This window comes from Orcinus orca, chromosome 8 (genome assembly GCF_937001465.1).
Source record: "Orcinus orca chromosome 8, mOrcOrc1.1, whole genome shotgun sequence".
In the NCBI taxonomy this organism is placed as follows: domain Eukaryota; kingdom Metazoa; phylum Chordata; class Mammalia; order Artiodactyla; family Delphinidae; genus Orcinus; species Orcinus orca.
This window is the reverse complement of record NC_064566.1, coordinates 23,918,571-23,937,543: the sequence shown is the minus strand read 5'-3', so window position 1 is coordinate 23,937,543 and position 18,973 is coordinate 23,918,571. Positions and strand designations below refer to the sequence as shown.

Sequence of the window (18,973 nt, the reverse complement as noted above, 5' to 3'; positions counted from 1 at the left end):
TGTTAATCTGACTCCGGATCTTAACCTGGGCTGGCTGGAGGCTGGCCATGGCATTCTGCAGATCTTGGACACCCCTCAGCGCCCTCACAGAGCCAGCCGATGGAAAAGTACAGTGTATTCTGGCTCCTTGGCCCTGCCAGCTCTGGCTGGCCTCTTCGATACCACCTTTTCTTCTGAGGGAGTGGGAGGGTAGCATCCAAAGTGAAAGTGTAGGTTTTTCTTTGATTTTTATAGGAAAAACAAATTGGCATGAACGCTCTGTCAAACCAGCTCAGGCTGTTTGGGCAGATGCCTTTCTTTGCTTTTTTCTGTTTATTTTCCAACAAATCAATGCTTAACTGCGTTGTTATTGGAGCAGAGCAACAGGTGCAAAAAAATAACTCTGCTGCCAACTCAAATGCAAAGGTAGGGCTCATACCCTCTGGGAGGTATTCAGAAGATAACAGAAGCCCCTGCCAGCAACAGAATGAACAGCTCTGTTTACGGTGGGTTTTATGTTAACCTGCCCCCAACCCTCCGACACATAAACACGCCATTGTCTCGGGGAGAGACATTCAGCCGTCCAGACAACCAACCGCTTTATTCTGCCCTGAGTGGAGATTGGTTTTGGCTGAAGCTGCTTCGTGTGAAACTCATGGCTGCCAACGCCAGGTCTTGGTGAGGGTTTCCTGTGAAGGTGAGGGCTTGGGGTTGTTGGAGAGAGGAGAATCAGTCCTGTTTTTATTTTTTAGTATTTATTTATTTATTTATTTTTGCAGTACGCGGGCTTCTCACTGTTGTGGCCTCTCCCGTTGCGGAGCACAGGCTCCGGACGCGCAGGCTCAGCGGCCATGGCTCACGGGCGCAGCCGCTCCGCGGCATGTGGGATCTTCCCGGACCGGGGCACGAACCCGCGTCCCCTGCATCGGCAGGCGGACTCTCAACCACTGCGCCACCAGGGAAGCCCATCAGTCCTGTTTTTAAATGGAGGTGAAGTTCTTTCCAAGCTTGGTGATTTCCAAATGCCAGAGCAGGTTGCCAGGCTCTGTCTCCTCTGGTTCCATGGTAACCCCAGCAGGAGATGGCGAATGAGGTCAGATGATTTTGGAAAGAGCTACTGTGGTTTTCAGAAGTGGTGTCCTCTCTGGATAGTCCAATTGAGCAGGGCAGCTTCTGTGTTTTGTTCACTGTCGTGCCCCCAGCTCCCAGCACGGTGCCTAGCATCTAGTAGACAGTCAAGAAATATGTATTAATTGGAGGGGATAAATATTTATACCTGTGGGACAAACATTCCTTGTTTGTTTCTCTCTGCCAAAGGCTAAGATACTAATTTTCTTCGGTATGAGGTCTGAAATCCAAAGTGGTTAAGTAAACTTTGGAAGAGCTGAGGTGGGGTGGGGGTGGGGGGTGGGATAAGGGGTGACTCAGCCAGCCATGAGATTCCCTTGATGGAAATTATCATTACAAAAATCCTCTGCAAATGCTGGCTTTGTTTGTTTGGCCTTCAGAGACTCATACGTGTAAGTTCGTTGAGCACTGTTGCGTTGAACCATTTGGTGGTACTGGACATTAGGGACAGCTTTATTTCAAGTTTGCAAATAATACAGTGATAGAATCTCCGCAGATGAACTGGAGCTTGAGTTCTTCGGATTGAATGTATTGTCTCTGACTTTACAAAGATTTCCTGGTGTTTATGGATGTTTCTTTTAGGGCTGATATCTGCTGGAGTTTGTTATCTTGTTGTGGGAAATCGAGAGAAGGCAAGTAGATGAATCTTTGGCCAGAAGCTCTCAGCTGTGAGAGCGCTTAAGGATTCGTGAAGGGAGGGTCTCAAAAATGTAGATTCTGATTCACGGTCTGGACGGGACCTCAGGAAACTTCAAATTTAACTTCTCCTCAGGTGATGATGATACAGGTGGCCTATAGACCAACCTTTGAGAAACACGTGTGCGGCCTCATCAGCCAAGTAGGAGAATAAGGGCCATAAATGTAATCCTCTAGTCCCCATACCTGTACCTTTCCAAAGACCTACGGAGACCTAGGGCTGTAAAAGTAGGCCTGGTTTTTTGTTTGTTTTTGGATGTTTTTGTTTTTTCTATATGATCTTTACTTTGTGATTATTTGGTTTTAGAATAGAGATCGAGGATTAGTGGGGAGAGAGATCCTGAGGTTCAGGGTGGTGGGGAGGATGGTGAATTCTTCACTGCATTTTCAAACAGAGGTCCCGAATGACCCTCCTGGATGCAGCACGATCCCTACTTTAGGTGCCGACGGAGAGGGACAGTGGGGCCCCTCCTGGTGTCACCATAGGAAAACTAGGCAACACCCATGTCAAGTAAGAACAAGAATAGAATCTCTCAGGCCTTCTCTCAGAGGTCGGAGTAGACTTGTCTCCCATCCCTAACTCCACTGCAAAGTTTTCTTTACATTTCAATCCAACATGAGAGCAAGAGAGTTGTGTTTTTTTTTTTTAAAGATCCACGGTGTCCATAGATTTGCAGGGGTCAGTGGACGGTCTCTAGAGGGCCTGGGGCCCACGAAATACGTGCAAAACCTGGTGTGCATTTTGAAGAGGAGAAAACCCTAGTTTCTCTTAAGGTCTCAAAAGACTCTGTGACCTTTTATGCTTCAAAGTTTGCCCTATTTTTCTTAGTTTGTCATATCTGAACGAAATTGATGAGGCTCCTGGGGTCATGAAAGGTAATCTTGTTTTTTGATCAACTCTGGTGCCCGTCCATGTCAGGATCTGCATCTTGTCTCCATCCGGCACCGAGACTGATAAAGATCAGCCTCCTGTGTATATTTCCAAATGGTTCACAGTCAGTAAAGTGTATCTATAATGGATCAGCTCTTGGCCTCCCAATATGGCATCATTGCTCATGAAAACGCTTGAAAGCCCAGGAATAATGCTTCTGATGTTGCCCCTGGGAACATGAAATGTCTGCTTCAAAACACATTATGAGGGTATGAAATTACCTGTGATGTAATCCCGAGAGGATCAAATACATTCCCCAAGCTTGATTCACATTTTAATTCATTTGGAAAACACAAATGATTGTCTGTATTACATTCAGTTAGATTTCACATGTACTTGAATTTTCTTTTCTCCTCGTTGGGAGTAGTTCTCTTGAAATGATAGTCATATTGAAACAGGAAGTCGGTAATATGTTGCAACATCCTTCAGGCAAATGCTGTGAATTCACCTGCGGGTAACTTTGATTAAGGACCGAGAATGGTTTAGATATTACTGTCATTGCAAAAGTAATTATTTACAATGTCTAATTGCTCCTCGGGCCTGAGGAGTAAAAATACCCACACAAGGCAGCCAGGTCTGAGGCCATTTGGGGATGTTGTGGTTGAAGGTATCAAGGAGCTGGGAAGAAGGCAGACCATGGCTTTGACTCTCAGTCCCCTGGGGCTGGGAACAGGGAATACAGGCAAAGCCCTGCTTGTGGTCTGCTCGTGGTCCTGGTGGCTCCCAGTGTATCTTTACCCTCCCAGAAAGAGCAAACCCTACTTTCTGGACTGAGAGCTAATTCAGATGAAGCACAAAGAATTATGGACCAGTTTATTTCCAAAATATAAAATAAAAATAACTTTATTGAGTCATAAAAGGAGAGGTTATATTATATATGTGTGCAAATATACTCATGTATATATATGCATGTAAATGTGTGTGTATATAAATATATAGGGCTATAAATCTGTAATTAATGGCTAAAAGAGTAAAATTGGCCCAGCTTTCCTACCCTAAATATTCCTACCTGAGTATATGGTAGGTATGACAGAATGAAGACAGATTTCTACCCTTTCATTCTAAAAAGAACTCTTGAATATATTGAGAAGAGTGACGGCTTTGGGTTGCTCTGGCAAAAAGGAAAAGGGTTTCAATCAGGGACACTGCATGATTGAATGAACCAGAGAATTTTGTAATCTTGGAGAAACCTGGTAAAGGTGTGAGGCCCCAGATGAAAGTCCCCAGGGTTTGTTGCTAGACCCTTGGAGTTTGAATTCTCTTCTAGCTTCAATTCTTTCGAAACTGTGTGAGCTTGAACAAGTTATCCAACCTCTCTGAGCCTCGGATAAACCATCTGTTAAATGACATAATGCCTTACAGAGTAATTGTGAATATTGACTGAGACAATGTATTTAAAACTATTAACACAGAGCCAGCACATTTTAAATGTTCAATAAACCCTAGCTACTATAGTATAGTTACTATTATTATTACTATTATTTTTTTCTTTTTCATTTTTACAGCATTTTGTCCTTGGTCTCAGTTACCTCACCACAGAGCAAAAGACACACCTTGCTCCAGATAAGCGAGCCCAAGCTGGGCTGCGTTTGTCTCTGCTAGCAGGTTCTCTCTGTGTGTTTAAGAAGAGAGACCAGTGGAGCAGTTCTTGGCCTTGGTAGGAGTCCCGAGACTGGGCAGAGGCTCCTGGGTTCTGGAGTGCATGACTCTGGTCCCTTGTCAAAGTCCCAGAGGTGCCTCCTTCCCCTCATTTTTCTGTTCCCATGAGCTCAAATCCCAGACCACCTTCTTCCAGTAAATGAGCAGTTCATGTGCTAAGGGACCCTGTAGGATAGAGAGATCCTCTGGCCATTCTCTGCCAGGAGATCCCACTTTGGATGTGCTGCTCTCCTGTGCACCTGCCAACCAACCATGGTGTGTGAGAGCACAATGCCGGGTGGTAACCCAAGGCCTGCAGAGGGGTGCCCTTCCACCGTTCCTGGCAGCCTCAGGGAGCGTGTGCCTGGTGGGACGAAGGGGAGAAGGAAGGATGCATGCCCAGAACAGGGGAGCGCGGCTTCTGTGAGCAGGGGCTGAGAGATGCCACTCACGGCTCAGCCTAATGGTGCGTCTGCCCAGCAGCCCAGGATGGGGAGTGGGGAGGCACGAGTCCAGCCCTAGGCTAGATTGTGCCAGCCAGCTGGGGTTGCTGAATATTACGTAGATGGAAGTTAGAAGCCTTGCTTGAAGTGAGTTAAACCCTCAATTTCCTCCTTGGAGACTCAACAAAATAATAGCCCCAGCACAATAAAGAAATGATAATAATGATTATAAAGACCAGCTTAAATTTACCAAGTACTTAATATGTGTCAAGCGCTTTTCCAAGCACTCTACTGGTATCATCTCATTTTGTCTTTCAACAACCCTTTTCATATCATCTATCAACACTTTTCATACCATTCTATCAATGAGGAAAATGAGACCTTCAAGAGACGTTGAATCACTTGTCCAAGCTTGCCCCATTAGTAAACTGGCAAAGCCAGGGATTGAACCATGGCCATCTGACTCCAGAGCCTGGGGCTCCCCACCATTACACCATCCTGCCCCTGAAGGGTCTAACCCGACCCCAAGAATGTCACCCAAACCAACCAGCACAGTTTAGAGAGAGATCCCTGGGCAGACCCCATGATAGCTGCTAACATTTCCTGGGTACTTGCCACGTATGAGATAATGTGTGAGAACTTTACATTCTCACACATTAAACATTCTCATTTAATCCGCACATCAACTCCATTTCCCCCACTTTCTGTCATAGTGGGAAATTGAGACTTTAGAGGGGATGGTACTTCCCCAAGGTCAACACAGCCTGCCAAGGGGCAGAGTCAGGATTTCAAGCCTCGCCATCTGAGTCACTGTAAGAGCTGCCCTCCAGAAATGCAGCAACATCGGGCTGGGTTTGAAGGTCCTCACACCTTGAGTATGCCCTTTCAACCCAGATGCTAGTGGGACTCTTTCTCATGCGTTCCCATCTGTGCCACCGAGCAGCAGCTAAAATGTGAGACTCTTAAACTTTAGGGTCAGGCCAAGTGCTCTGATGGCCTCCACCCCGATCCATTGGTCCTCCCTGTGCATGGTGGTCAAGCTGGTGCTCGAAGGGAGTTTAGCCTTTGATAAAGGTCTGGCAGGGAGGGTACAGAGGTGGTAGATCGCCTTTATGCGTGGGTGGCCCAGCAGTGGTCTGAGACCCTAGCATCTTAGGGCTCTGTGGGAATTTGTGTTTAACTCCGAACTGCCGCTTAACAAAGTAGGCGAGTAAAGGGTGTCTGTGGCCGCCCCAGCACGGCACGGTGTCGTCTCTCTGCCAAAATGGGTTCCGACTGGTCAAACCTTAGTAGCTCATTGTTTGCCAGGGAATTGCTGCCTAAGGTGGAATGGGTCCTGGCTGGAAGGCTGGCATGAGATGCCGTCTACTGTAGTCGACTGGGTCCCACGCGTGGCTCCGGACTTCGGTCACCCAAAGTGTCAGTTCTAGAACTGCCGTGCAAAGGGTGATGTCTGGGGCGAATGTGGAAGTCAGGACAATCCCAGGGGTCAAAAAGTTCCCTCCGATTGTTTGTATACACGGAGGGGGGATAAGAGAATGCAGATGGAAAAACGCCGCACCACCCACATTGCATTTCACTCTTTCGGTTTCAGTTAAGATTTACCTTTTTTCTGGTGTGCGGTTTTTAATAGCCCAAGTAGTAATTTATGCTGTGTTCCCAGAATACATACCATGCGGGAATAGACAAAGGTGGGCCTGATACCCAGTGCATTTTCTTAAATTTCTACCTAGGAGGCAATTACCCAGCGTGACCAGGCGCTGTGCTGGGGACCTCGCAGTCCCTTATCTCAGTCAGTCCTCCAGCAAGCCTACGTGGTAATACTAATGCCATGGCTGTTTCCTGGGAGAGGCTATAGCAGCTCAGAAAGGATAGAAAACAGTGCAAGGTCACCACACAGCGAGATCAAAGCCTGAGCTGTCACCTCCACAGGCTCTCATTTGACTGGTGTTCACACATGGGGGTGATTTGCCTCCGGGGACATTTTTCAGGCGGGTGGTGGGTGAGTGCTGCTAGAATCTAGTGGCCAGTGACGCAGCTAAGCATACTGCAATGCACACGTCGTCTCCGCAACAAAGAACCATCCTGGACCAAGATGCCAGTCGTGCTGAGGTTGAGAAACTGCTTTTCACCCCTAGAATTCTCCCTCGAGCTGGAGATGAGGCCAAATAGATCCTTTTCCCAGCTTGCTTTTGGCTCGAAGGGTGGAACCTTCTTACTTAGGCTCTGAATTTACTTCTTCCAATCTTGGAAGAAGTAAAATGTGTTAGAGCGACACCCTGAGAACTGATGTTTAAAGAAAGGAAAAGAAACTGATTTTAAATAAGGACATGTGTTCTGGCATCGGACTAGGGACCTTTAAATCCATGATATTATTTATCCTTCCAAACAGCCCTTAGGCTTGGAGGACATCCACTTTCCCCGACTTCCCCTTTGAAATCATTGAAGACATTGAGCTGGGAAAGGGTAACATACTCAAGGTCACGTTGCTGAAAGATGGGGAGCCTGGATTCCAACCCGGGCCTCAGAGATTCCAAAGTCTCTACCTCCCACACTTGATATATTTTTCTTTTGAAAGAAACTAATAAAAGCTATGCTGAAGGTAAAGTAGAAAGCTTAAAGAGCAGCATTAAATAATTCCCTTACTTTTTAATGAAAAGGGTTGCTTTTTATACCCCATAAAGTAATCACCATGTACCATAGAAAGTTTATATTCATATATGGGAGTGTGGGTGAGTTGATTATAATAATGCTTTTTTTTTTTTTTTTTTTTTTTGCGGTAGGCGGGCCTCTCACTGTTGTGGCCTCTCCCATTGCGGAGCACAGGCTCCGGACACGCAGGCTCAGCGGCCACGGCCCACGGGCCCAGCCGCTCCGCGGCATGTGGGATGTTCCCGGACCGGGGCACGAACCCGTGTCCCTTGCATCGGCAGGTGGACTCTCAGCCACTGCGCCACCAGGGAAGCCCATAATGCTTTTTTTTTAAAACAATTCGCAAGGCACATTTATTATCCATTATCTCATTTGATCTTTTCAACAGTCCTATAAGGCTGCTGGGGGGCAAATGTCCTCATTTTACACCTGAAGAGCTGGGCCTCCGAGGGGGTAGGACTTGGTGAAAGGCCTTCCGCCATGCTGGCCCCGAGGTGGGGGGCCTTCGGTGCCCACGCTAAGGGCGCTGTCCCTGCAGCCCCAAGCTGGGTTGAAAATACTGATCTTCTTTCCTCACAAGCCCGGGTGACCTCGGTGAACTCTGACTCACTAAGGAATAAGCGACATAAACTCTTTTATGGGCAGTAACCATTTCCTGTGCCCTGTAAAAAGGGGCCCCTCACCCTGCCAGCTGCTTTCCCTTGGAAAGGGGGTACCGGCAGGGAGCGCGCGCAGCCTCCTGGGGGCCAGGTGGCGACCGGGCAGCCGTGACCTTGTAGTCCTCAGGGCTTCTCTGTGGGTTGAGAGTTCTGGGTGCCTCGTGCTGAGAAATGATGTCTGCCTGGAGGAAAGGGGCTGGTGGGCATTCGGTCCTAAGAGGAAAACTGGCCCACATGGTCATGCGACATTTATTGAATTGTTCCTTAGTACCCACTCGGCTCTCTGCATGCACAAGCTCATTTGATGCCCACAGCCCTCTGCGTCTGGGTTGTTCCCATTTTACAGGGCGGGAAAGTGAGGATCAGAAAGATGTAGGCTAGGCAGACTTGAACTTGCTCAAGGTCACCCACAGTGAGCAGGGGAAGTAGGTTCTGAGCCCACCTCTCCCTGACTTCAAAGCCAGGCGTTCAGTCCTCACACCACCCTGCCTTCTAGTTTTTTGGGAAGTGGTGAGCAGAAGGTCTGGGCCAGCCGGCTGAGGAGGTGGGTCCTAGTTGGCCCCGGCAGGTCTGGCTTCCACTGAAATGGCCACTTTGAAACAGCCCTGCGGGCAAACCCTTGTGAAAGAATTTCAGGGAAGCCTCCGCCGCTGCCCACCCCACCCTTACCCACAGCCTGGAGGGCAGATGGGCTGGGCTCTGAGCTGCAGCCCCTTCAGGGTTAAACAGTAACCTGTCTACTGCTTGTAGTTGAGCAAATGCTGGCAAGGAACAAGCCCGGCCTTGAGCAAACAGGAGCCGTTGCCATGCCTCCTCCCTCCCCCAGCCACCCTTCTAGGGACCTGGAAGTTTTCTTGTACCTTGGAGTCCCCCATTTGGCTTCTTCGCTTAGGGCAATTGCTGTAGAAAGCTCGATGGGAAAAGGTGCAGTTCCTGTGAAGGAGGAGAAGGCTCGACTTGGGTTGGTTTTCTCTGAGAGTGAGAATCAAAGAGATTTCTGGAAACGAACTTAAGAAGCAATTTACCTTCTTTAAATTTTTGCGTGGGGAAACTGAGGCCCAAGGTTGCTTCTGGCTTGGGTTATCCAGAGATAACCTCCTCATAACACCTACCCTCCTCCTCATAACGCCTACCATGCGGTCATGTCCGACTTTGTGCCAAGCGCTCGAGGTACAGAAACTCGTTTAAGCTCTAACCAATGCACATGGTACGTATGACGACCTGTATTTTGCATAAGAGGAAACTGGGGTTCAGAGAGGTTAGTGACTTTTGTTCGACTTAGTACCAACTTTAGCAGGTAAGTGTGAGAGCGTGGGATAAACCCCCCGCTCTTTCTGACTTCGAAACTCGTCTCTATGGTACCACCATGTAGAATCCGGCGTTGCCATCTCTGCACCCTGTGGTCTGTTACAGTGTTTGCTATTCCCACCCCCTCTTTCCTTCCCCTGCCTTCTACTTAGGCCTAATTATTTGCCAAACAACCAGGATGATGTTAATAATCATGATAAATGTTCCTGTTTAGCCTAGTTCAACTCTTAATCACTGCTGTATCCCTGGTCCCTAAAACTGTGCCCAGCCCATTGCAAGGCTGATAAATATCTGTTGAATAAATGAATGCACGAATGAATTTTTATGCCTTTTCCAGACCCCTCTTCTCCCCTCTCAAGCCCTACATAGAACCAGAGGAGCACCAGCTAAATTAGAGGAAAAGGTTTTGAGGGATGGAACCACTCTGGCTGGGCAGTTTGGGAGAGGTTGGTGACTCGTGAAGATGCAAGATTTCCCCCATACAGGCAGAAACATTTCCATGATCTGCTCCTCTAAAGCTAGACTCTTCTCCCTACCCGAACATTTAGAAAGAGCAGGTTACCCTTAGAGGCCCTGGGTAATGCTCAGTCATCCTCTGGAAACAGGCTGTTCATCCTTTGGATGACTGAACACACTTCTGGGGCTTTCAGTCTGAAAGGTGGAGGGCGCCTGCCTGGAGGGTAGGAAGACTGTAGATGCTGGACGACTGAGGTGAATATTTCTGAAGTGTAAAATTTTTACATGTTTTAAAAAACCCAAACAGGCTCATGGAAGAAAGCCTCTTCTCCTGGGTCCTTTACTGAGAAAATGAACCCTCAGACTGAGAAAGTCAGCTTCAGATCAGCTTCGAAGCCTGCGGTATTCTCCAGGTCTCTAAAAGGAGAGGGAACGTGGGGCTGAATTTTTACCAGGAAGGAAGGGAAGGGGCAGTGTCTTGTCCCCAAAACCAACTGATTTCTAATATTATCGCGGAGCCAAATACTTGAAAAACTCTAGGTCAAATATGGCTGATGTCCTCCAAGACGAGCCTATCCCCTGGCAGACGTTTGTGCTGAGGAAAGTTACTGGCTGCCCAGGTGTAGGCTGCTCAGATGTGTTGGGACTTGTGAATGTCTGATTTCAGGTCAGAGTTCCTGCACAGGTGCCGGGTCTGTTCTGCTACCCATTTGGGTTTTCATTGATTGAAATTTTACTTTAAATAAAAACCTCTTTGGTATTTTCACTTTTGTTAAAAAAAAAAAAAAAAAATTGGCTGCTGGCCAGACTCGCCCAGTGAGCAAGTATTCCATTTTCCTCCCGTTTCATTCCGATCAGAGATTATTCATTTGTGAATGGGTGGCTATAAAATCTTGCCTCATGCATATGAAAATCGAACCTGGACATTGTTAATTGCCAGTGAGTTTTGCTTTTACTGAAAGGGCTGTGGCAACATGCTTCGCAGGCGATGGATGGAAGGACCAAATTATTTCTTCTTTCCTAAATTCACTCTATGATCTATACTCTCAAATGACGTTTGTCTGAGAGGCGCTGGCTGAACGGCCTGTTTGATCCCCTTACAGATCATGATTCTGGAAGGAAGTGGTGTGATGAATCTCACTCCCAGCAGCAATCTTCTCCACCAGCAGCCGGCCTGGACAGACACCTACCCCACGTGCAATGGTAAGGGGCCGCGCGGGGCCAGTGTCACTCCCCATGGGGATTCTTCCTCGGCTTTCATTAGGCTTCGCTTCCCAACTTAATGAAAAATACAGGTTTTATTCAGCCGGGGGGTGTGGGGTCCAGGGAGACTGGAGAAAACTCTTCATGCTGGAGGTCCTCACAGGCCCCCCAGGACCTCAGCCAGAAGCCCATTTGAGATATTCCGTGGTTTTCCCCCAATATTCAAAGGTCCAGGTTGGTAGCCTGGCAGAGAGGGTGATAGAAGAGGCACCCCAAAGGAAGGCCAACTTTAATAGTGTTGGCTGGGATATCAAGATAGGATAGGATGGAAAACTGTGTGTGCGTGTGTGTGTGTGTGTGTGTGTGTGTGTGTGTGTGTGTGTGTCGCATGGAAGCGTGGAAGTTAAGGAGAAGAGACTTGTAGCAGCTTAATCTTTCTATTTCATTTTCCGGTGACCTCCCTTTGTAAAGGGAGGGGAGAGTTGTTAGGAGACCGTGTGCCTGCCTTTGGTGCTTTAATCTAGAACCGATTGATTAGAAGAAGGAGGGCCTGGTGGCGGGGCTTATAGAAGGTTTGGTGATCAAGCCCATGGCTTACTGTAGAAGCCGGACTGAATAAAGTTGCTGCTGAATCAGGGCACCGCACCCCATTGTGAAGGTGTTCAGTTTGCGTAGACTGCTGTGCACCGAACCGCAGTGGGTGTAGGGAGCTCTGGGCCTTCTCCCACCCCATACCTGCCGCTAATCTCCTCCGCAGAGACTCTGCTGCACTTGCTTCCCTTGAGAAAATGGAGATGGGCCATCGGTGAGCAGAGTCTGGGAAGCAGCAGTGGGAGGCTGATGGAAGGGGTGCATTCTTTAAGCAGTGGCCAATCTGTGGGCAGCTCCACCTTCCAGTTTGGAAGCCCAGCCACACGTGGTCGAAAGCGGGGATGGGTGACCTTCTCTTATTGATCACCTGTGCTTCTGAACTGCTGCCTTTTCTGGGCATGACCTTCCCTGTGGCAGGACTCAGGTTCCTTGTGGGGACCTTGAAGCATGATTCCAAACAGGGAAACACACAATCCTTTGGATGCCAGGCCCTAGGACCCTCGATTAAGGCAGCATCCCTCTGGAGTGTAGTCAGCAGGGAGTGGAATTTAAACATCACTTTTTTACTCTCTAACTTCCAGAGGCCCCAGAGAAGGCCCAGCTCCTGGTCATGATTGATGGGGGAGGCCAGTTGAATGCCAGAGAGGAGCTGAACTCATAGGATTTTCAGTGCTTTTCCCAAAGCTTCAGGAATCTGATGAGTCTCCTGGCTGATGGGGAGTCTCCCCTGGTCAACTTTAGACAAAAGTCTCGGGTTCTGCCAAGTTCTAACAGGCTGCGTGTCAGGAGCCATCCTCTCATCTGCGTCATGTGACATCGAGAGAAGAAAGTCCCGCAGGCCTGGTGTGGGGTTATCGAGAGTTGTTGTCTCTTGTTTACAAACCCGGAGCTGCACGTTCATAGCAACACAATTCATTAAAAAATAAAAGAACAGAGACTTGGGGAGCTGCAAAAAATGTAGGCCACCCTTAAACAGCTGTATTGGTGGGACACCAAAAAGTCGGGAGGAAATAGAGACATCCGGTCTAGGCTCTGAGTGTTGGTGTATTAGGGAATATTTCTACGTAATTGAATTTTGGGACTAGATTCGTCCAGTCCCTGCCCCTTCCCCCTCCACTGCTGGCTTCTCCTTTAGGGCCCAAGCTGAGGGTTTAGGCCTGCTTTTGTGTGGCCATGAGGAAGTAGGAGCAAGGCACATAATATGAGTGGCAGGTGGGACCGGCTTGGAAACATTCCCCCTTCAGCCTTTCCTCCTGAGGTGTTGAGGGCTAGGCCACAGGCATTGTGGAGGTCAAACCTTTTGGAGCTCTGTAGCTCCTTGCCATTCAAACTGTATCCACTGACCAGCATCATACTCATCCTGGGGAAGCTTGTTAGGAATGCAGAAACTCAGGCCTCACCCCAGGTCTATGGAATCAGAATCTGCATTTGAACCACATTCCCTGGTGATTCAGAATCACATTAGAGTTTGAGAAGTACTGATCTAGCATGACCTTGAAGAAAAAGTTAGGGACCATTTTCTTTTGCTACGTTTTCCTCTATTCCTCTATTAGTCTATCCTTGAGTTTGTGGGAATATCTGTGTGTCATGCTCAGCTGGACTTCCTCTCCTTCAGCTTGGTGGGCTATAATAGGGTTTTCCCCTTGTCCTTGCCCCTCACCTTGCCCACTAGAGAGCTCCTTCCCTTGGCCCATGCTTTCAAGGGGATCATAAGTTCTCTCAGTCTGGTTACATGCCGCCAGAGGCTGGTTCTCTCTTCTCCATCCCTCCAGGATTTTGGGCTGATTTCGTCATGTTCTCTTAAGTGAGTATGAGAGTCACGTACATAGATGGTTAGTCCATAGTGAGCTCAGTAATAGTTATTGGCTTGAATGAATTCCTCTTCTTCACCGGTACTTGAATTAACCATCTTGTGAATGCACCTCACAACTCTTCCAGGTACCGACGTTATTTCTTCTTCAGCCCCAAATTTACTAAAGAAAGAGAGAGACAGTACCTATGATGGCAAAGTCTCTGAGGTAGTTTTTATGGGAGATACAAGGATGGGTAAGATAGAGTCCATGACCTTGAGCATACAATTTACAAAGGAGAACAGGACTGTAGTTAGAGTCCCACCAAGAGAGGCAGAACATGACAAACGTCATTAGGAGAAATGTAAAGTGCATCTCCTGGAGTTTCAGAGGACAGCAGCCCTCAGCAGTCAGTCTGCGATGGCTTTATAGGGTGGTCAGGGTCAGCAAGCTGGGTAGAAATTCAACAGGGAGTGATAGGTAGAATACAAACCGGGCTGAAAGAACAACATAGAAAAAAGGCAAAAGGTCACTTGAGGAATAGTTAGTGAAGAGCCTTAATGCCTGGCTTGGCAGTTTGGGGCCTAATTTCAGTGGATAAAGGGAAATTGCTGAAGGTAGCTGAGTAGGGAAGTGACATCCTAGTGGCTGTAATAACCGGTATGGGGTGGGAGGATGTCAGCACCGTGAGCAGATGAATCATCTGGACCATTTTGGGGAGCAGCAAAGGCATCACAGAGAAAAGAACCTGAGTCTCAAGCTTCAGTTTTGGTTGAAAATGGTCTGAGTTTTGGGTATGTATGTGTATATATGTGAGTGTAAGAGAGAGAAATAAATGGGAGAGAGAGAGGGAGAAGGAGACAACTATGTGGGTGTGGACAAGAAGCTAATACTCTGTTGAAACTGTAGCAATGCTTTAGCTTTCATGGTAGTTTGTGGGAGGTGGGGAAAGAGCTCATGATCGCAGAGCATTTCAAGTGTTGTGTCCTCATCCAGAGCTCAGGGGTAAGTATATGGAGAACAAAATGAAGATGTACGGAGGCTGAATGATTGGCTCCCACCACCACTGGGGAAAGAACTGCGTTTCCTAGAGCCTCCTCTCCAGAGCCCATCTCAAGCTCCAATCCCCACTGATGCACGCCGAGGGTGGTTGTGATCCCTGTGACGTCTGGCAGCCAGAGGGGCATCCCCACGTCTGGGATCATGCTCGGAAACAAACACAGGTCACTCACAGGGCCGCCTCCTGTTTTGCAGTTTCCAGCGGGTTTTTTGGAGGCCAGTGGCATGAAATCCATCCTCAGTACTGGACCAAGTACCAGGTGTGGGAATGGCTCCAGCACCTCCTGGACACCAACCAGCTGGATGCCAGCTGCATCCCTTTCCAGGAGTTTGACATCAACGGCGAGCATCTCTGCAGCATGAGTCTGCAGGAGTTCACCCGGGCGGCAGGGACAGCGGGACAGCTCCTCTACAGCAACTTGCAGCATCTCAAGTGGAATGGTAACTCTTTCTCTGTCTCTGTCTCTGTCTCTCTGCCCTGCTAGGAGCCATCTGGGAAGAGCAGAGACTCCACAGCTGGCAGGGCTCCTGTTTAGGGGCATCCAAGGATGGTCTCACCTCCAAATTACTGTCTCCTGAGACAGAGAAGTAGAAGGGAGGTGAGAGGACAGGCTTGAAGCCTACGGTACAAGGTGTGTCTAATCCCATACAAATCCAGCATAATGTAATTCTCTCTTTACATGGTTAATTTCCAAGGAGACAAAGGTTAGCTGGGTATTCACAGGTTACTTGGTACTCTCAGAAAACCACTTCTTTCTCTTGCAAATGGGGTTCATTGTTTCATTCCCAATCCCTTGCTTGTTAAGATCATCATGGCTATTTTTTTAAAAAAATTTCTACACCTAGGTTCTTAAGATGGGACGTAAGTGTGGTAAGAAAATAGGCAAAATTAGGTCTAGTTTGTTTTTTGGGAGGGGAGAAAGCTTGCGATACTACAACAGATTTTTAAAAGGTCCTGAATCGAAAAAAGGCTTAAAACGAATGGTCTGGACACATCTGGGATGTTTCTGCAGTGATTTCTGGGATTGGTGCTGCCCTAGAGCCCCAGGTGTCTTTCCTGAGGCCTCACCTAGCACATAGACAGGCACCATTTAAAGGCTGTCCGTTGGTGCTAGTTTATTCACACATGCACACGTGCTACACTGGCTTGCAAGAGCTGGTAGGGTAGACATCTATCTTGCAGAATGTCCTTGACACGGGCCTAAGGTTCTTCTGATAGTGGTTATAAACACTAGCTCCTCTGAGAACTATTCTGGAAAGCAGTGATATGTATGAATAGTGAGCTGTCCTGTCCACATCGGAATGGGCATGCTGTCTAAGCAGAATCTGTGTTTGGGCATGTAGCTGGAGCTTTGGGAAGCATGAGCTCCAGGGCTGTGAACCAGATTCAGATCCAGAGAGCTGCCATCAACACTGAAGAGAACCCAGCGTCTGGCTTCGGAGTGGGCAGAAGTGGTGGTCATTTGAGATGACCTCATTCAGCTCCTGGGCACTCCCTACTTCCCATCCACCTCACAGAGGTGGTTGCTCCTTTTTCTTTTACTAGAACCAAACCAAACAAAGCTCTAAAAATAACCCCCAGGCATCTTCAGAAAGAGCAGACTTACACTTGAAGAATTAAAAATATTTACCTCCCCACCTCCAATTAAATCCAGCGGGACAGCTCCTCTACAGCAACTTGCAGCATCTCAAGTGGAATGGTAACTCTTTCTCTGTCTCTGTCTCTTTAAAGCTTTGCCCTGATTGAAGCTCAAGGCAGGGAAGCCTGGGAGGTGATGTGGCCGTCCTTGACCTTCCACCTTTGACCTTCCATCTTTGGCCTTCCATGACTTGCATGCTGCTGGTGCCTCTGAATGCCTGATGTCCAGATTTCTCACCTTTGTTTCGTTGTTTGCCTTTTTGTAGACATTCCTCTAACTTCCATTTATTGAGTATTTACTTATACGAGGACTCTAAGTGAATTGATTCATTTGGTGACCTTATGAGAAAATAAATATTGCACCCATTTGACAGGGGCAGTTTTCATCTGGGAAAACTGAAGGTCAGAGACATTCAAGCATGACCTCTGCTCCTGAGATATTTATAATCTGGATGGGCAGGAAAAGCATATGAAACGAACTCACATGTGCTTTTATATATGATACATCTGGAGAAAAGTTGCCAGGCATAAATAAGGGAAGAATCACTGCACTTATCCAGACATAGCTCATAGATTAGATCTAATCAAAAGGGGTTTGATTAAATTTAAGATCAAAGAAGAATTAAGGTGATTTTCCTTGTGTTTCCTTTGCATTTTGTATCAAATCTTAGTATGTGAAAGCACCTTAGAGGAAATCTAATGACTTTAGCTAGTTTAATCTCTGAAATATACAGTTGAGGAAACCAAGATGAAGAAAGGTGAAGTACCTTGCAGCTATTAGTGGAAAAACTGGTCTTTCAACTTCTAAAGTTTTATTTCCTTCATACTGGATGCCTTCTCTATACAAGGCCAAATAATTCCATCTGATGTTGGTGCCCTAGCTACTGATTTTCTGGGCCAAGGGCCCCAGGCTTGAGATTATAGATCCAGAGAGGGAAGCCCCCTCCCAGAAGCAAAGAAGGGTGACCATGCTGTGGGACTGTCAGAAACTCTTTCATGAAGCCAGCTTCATCCTTGGTCAAGCAACACATTTTGGCTACATGTGGGCCCGCTCTGAGTTTCCCAATCTGTCCTTCACAGGCCAGTGCAGCAGTGACCTGTTCCAGTCCACACACAATGTCATCGTCAAGACCGAACAAGCTGGTGAGTCGTGGCAGATAAGCCAACTTGGTAGGCAAAGGCCTGCGGAGGACAACTGAGAGGGAGTGTGAGGGAGAGTGTGAGAGCGGGACGGAGCCAGTACTTTGGCAGGAAACCCAGGGATGTCTCTTCCCTGGCTGTCTCCAATTGGCCCGGCAGCCATGAGCCTCATCCCTCGTCCTTGGGACCAGTGACTGCCAACTATTTCTGATTTCTAAGATTGATGGTGAGCCTAATTCTGCCCACACTTCTCTGCTTCCCATGGTTGGTCAAGGGAACATCCAGGCTCTGATCCAGGAGCCCAGAAAATGCAGAGTCTAAGTGGGCTTTCTTGTCACCACAAAGAGTCAGGGGATTGGACTTGGCCAAGTTAGGAGAAGCCAGGGGAGAGAAGAGGAAGGGTCAGTGTCTCCTCTCCCCCTCCTCCCTTGGAGGGAGTGTGTTTCACAAGGAGGAGGAAGGTTCGGACTTGGTGTTGTAGTTACTGTAGTTTCTGGGGACCTTGGAGTTTCTGTAGGGATGTCCAAAGGCAGCTGTGGAACTGACTCCTGCCTTAAGTACACTTTTAGACAAAAGCCGCTATTCTGAGCTCTGAGTAGGGTCTGCAGGCCCAGAGTAGCTACATTCATTTTTGTTCTCCTTCATCTGCCTAATCATCCCTCCTTCCTCTGCCCCAAAATCTCTCTCCTGGGGACTTTCTGTCTCCCCTGGGGACTTGCAGGGGGCAGTAACTGCCTCGAGAAGTTGTGCCCTAGAGCCTTGTACCAATCAGAGGTCTTTGTATAGTGACCTTTGGCCTATGACCTCTTAGTCTAGGGAGAGCTCTGCAAGTCCCCCCAAGTCCATAGGAGCTGCCACTGCTCCAAAGTCACTCCCCATGTCCACATCAGTGAGAATGTGGGCCACATGGACCAACCACGGAGTTTGCCTCAGGCCTCCCTGCAGGTTGCGTGCCGGTCACCAAGGACTATATTAGACCTGGGGTGATTTGTGAGTCACTAGGGGCAGAAATTGGCCCCACGCAGTTATTTACTCTTTTATAAGGGGGCTGGTCTACCATTATTAAAGAAAAAACAGTAGCTGCTAAACATGTGAATTAGGTATTCCTAGCCCTGCCCTTCCCCGCAGAGACCAGGGTTGAGTTACCCAGATGGTCTATGCTTTATGGACGTGACTGCCCTAGAGGCAGGCACAGGACTTGGCCTAGAGGATAGTGCCCCCTGACCCCGAATCCCCACTGTTGACTGGACAGATAGCCCCAGCGGAGGAGCCAGGCTGGTACTGGAGAGGTCCCAAGTACTTGACAATTCCTCCTTGACCATCCAGATATTCTCCTGTTGCCAGTTCAGAAAAGCTGAGCCGAAGGGTGGGGAGGCAGCTCCACCCTGGGAGGAGGGGAAAGGAGGCTCATACAGGGGCCAACACCCCCAAACCTTTTTGGTTCAGTTTGTTTTCAGAGACAACAACAGGTATACAAGGTGACCCAACGAGGACAGAGGGTGTAACCCCTAAGTGATCAGGCTTGGGGTGCCCAAACACGTAGCTATTAGTTCAAATACCAGCTAAATCCCTATGTCGTAAACAGGAGGACTTAGCCAGTGAGTCAGGTTTTTATACCATTTATGCTACAAAAACAAAATGAAACTCGGCCAGTGGCTTAC

General features: G+C 48.0%; 1 protein-coding gene across 6 annotated transcripts in view; it reads left to right on the top strand.

The window, feature by feature from the left end:
* Positions 1-18,973, top strand: part of EHF (ETS homologous factor) — a 42,809-nt gene that overhangs the window by 10,825 nt on the left and 13,011 nt on the right. For 5 of the 6 annotated variants that reach the window (XM_033410460.2, XM_004263997.3, XM_033410443.2 and 2 more), the window contains 3 exons: positions 10,994-11,093; positions 14,729-14,974; positions 17,253-17,315. In XM_033410460.2, the coding sequence (XP_033266351.1) occupies positions 10,997-11,093; positions 14,729-14,974; positions 17,253-17,315 (406 nt within the window). In that variant the 5' untranslated portion in view covers positions 10,994-10,996. The remainder of the gene's footprint in view (positions 1-10,993; positions 11,094-14,728; positions 14,975-17,252; positions 17,316-18,973) is intronic. The other variant, XM_033410469.2, reaches the window with a different exon arrangement.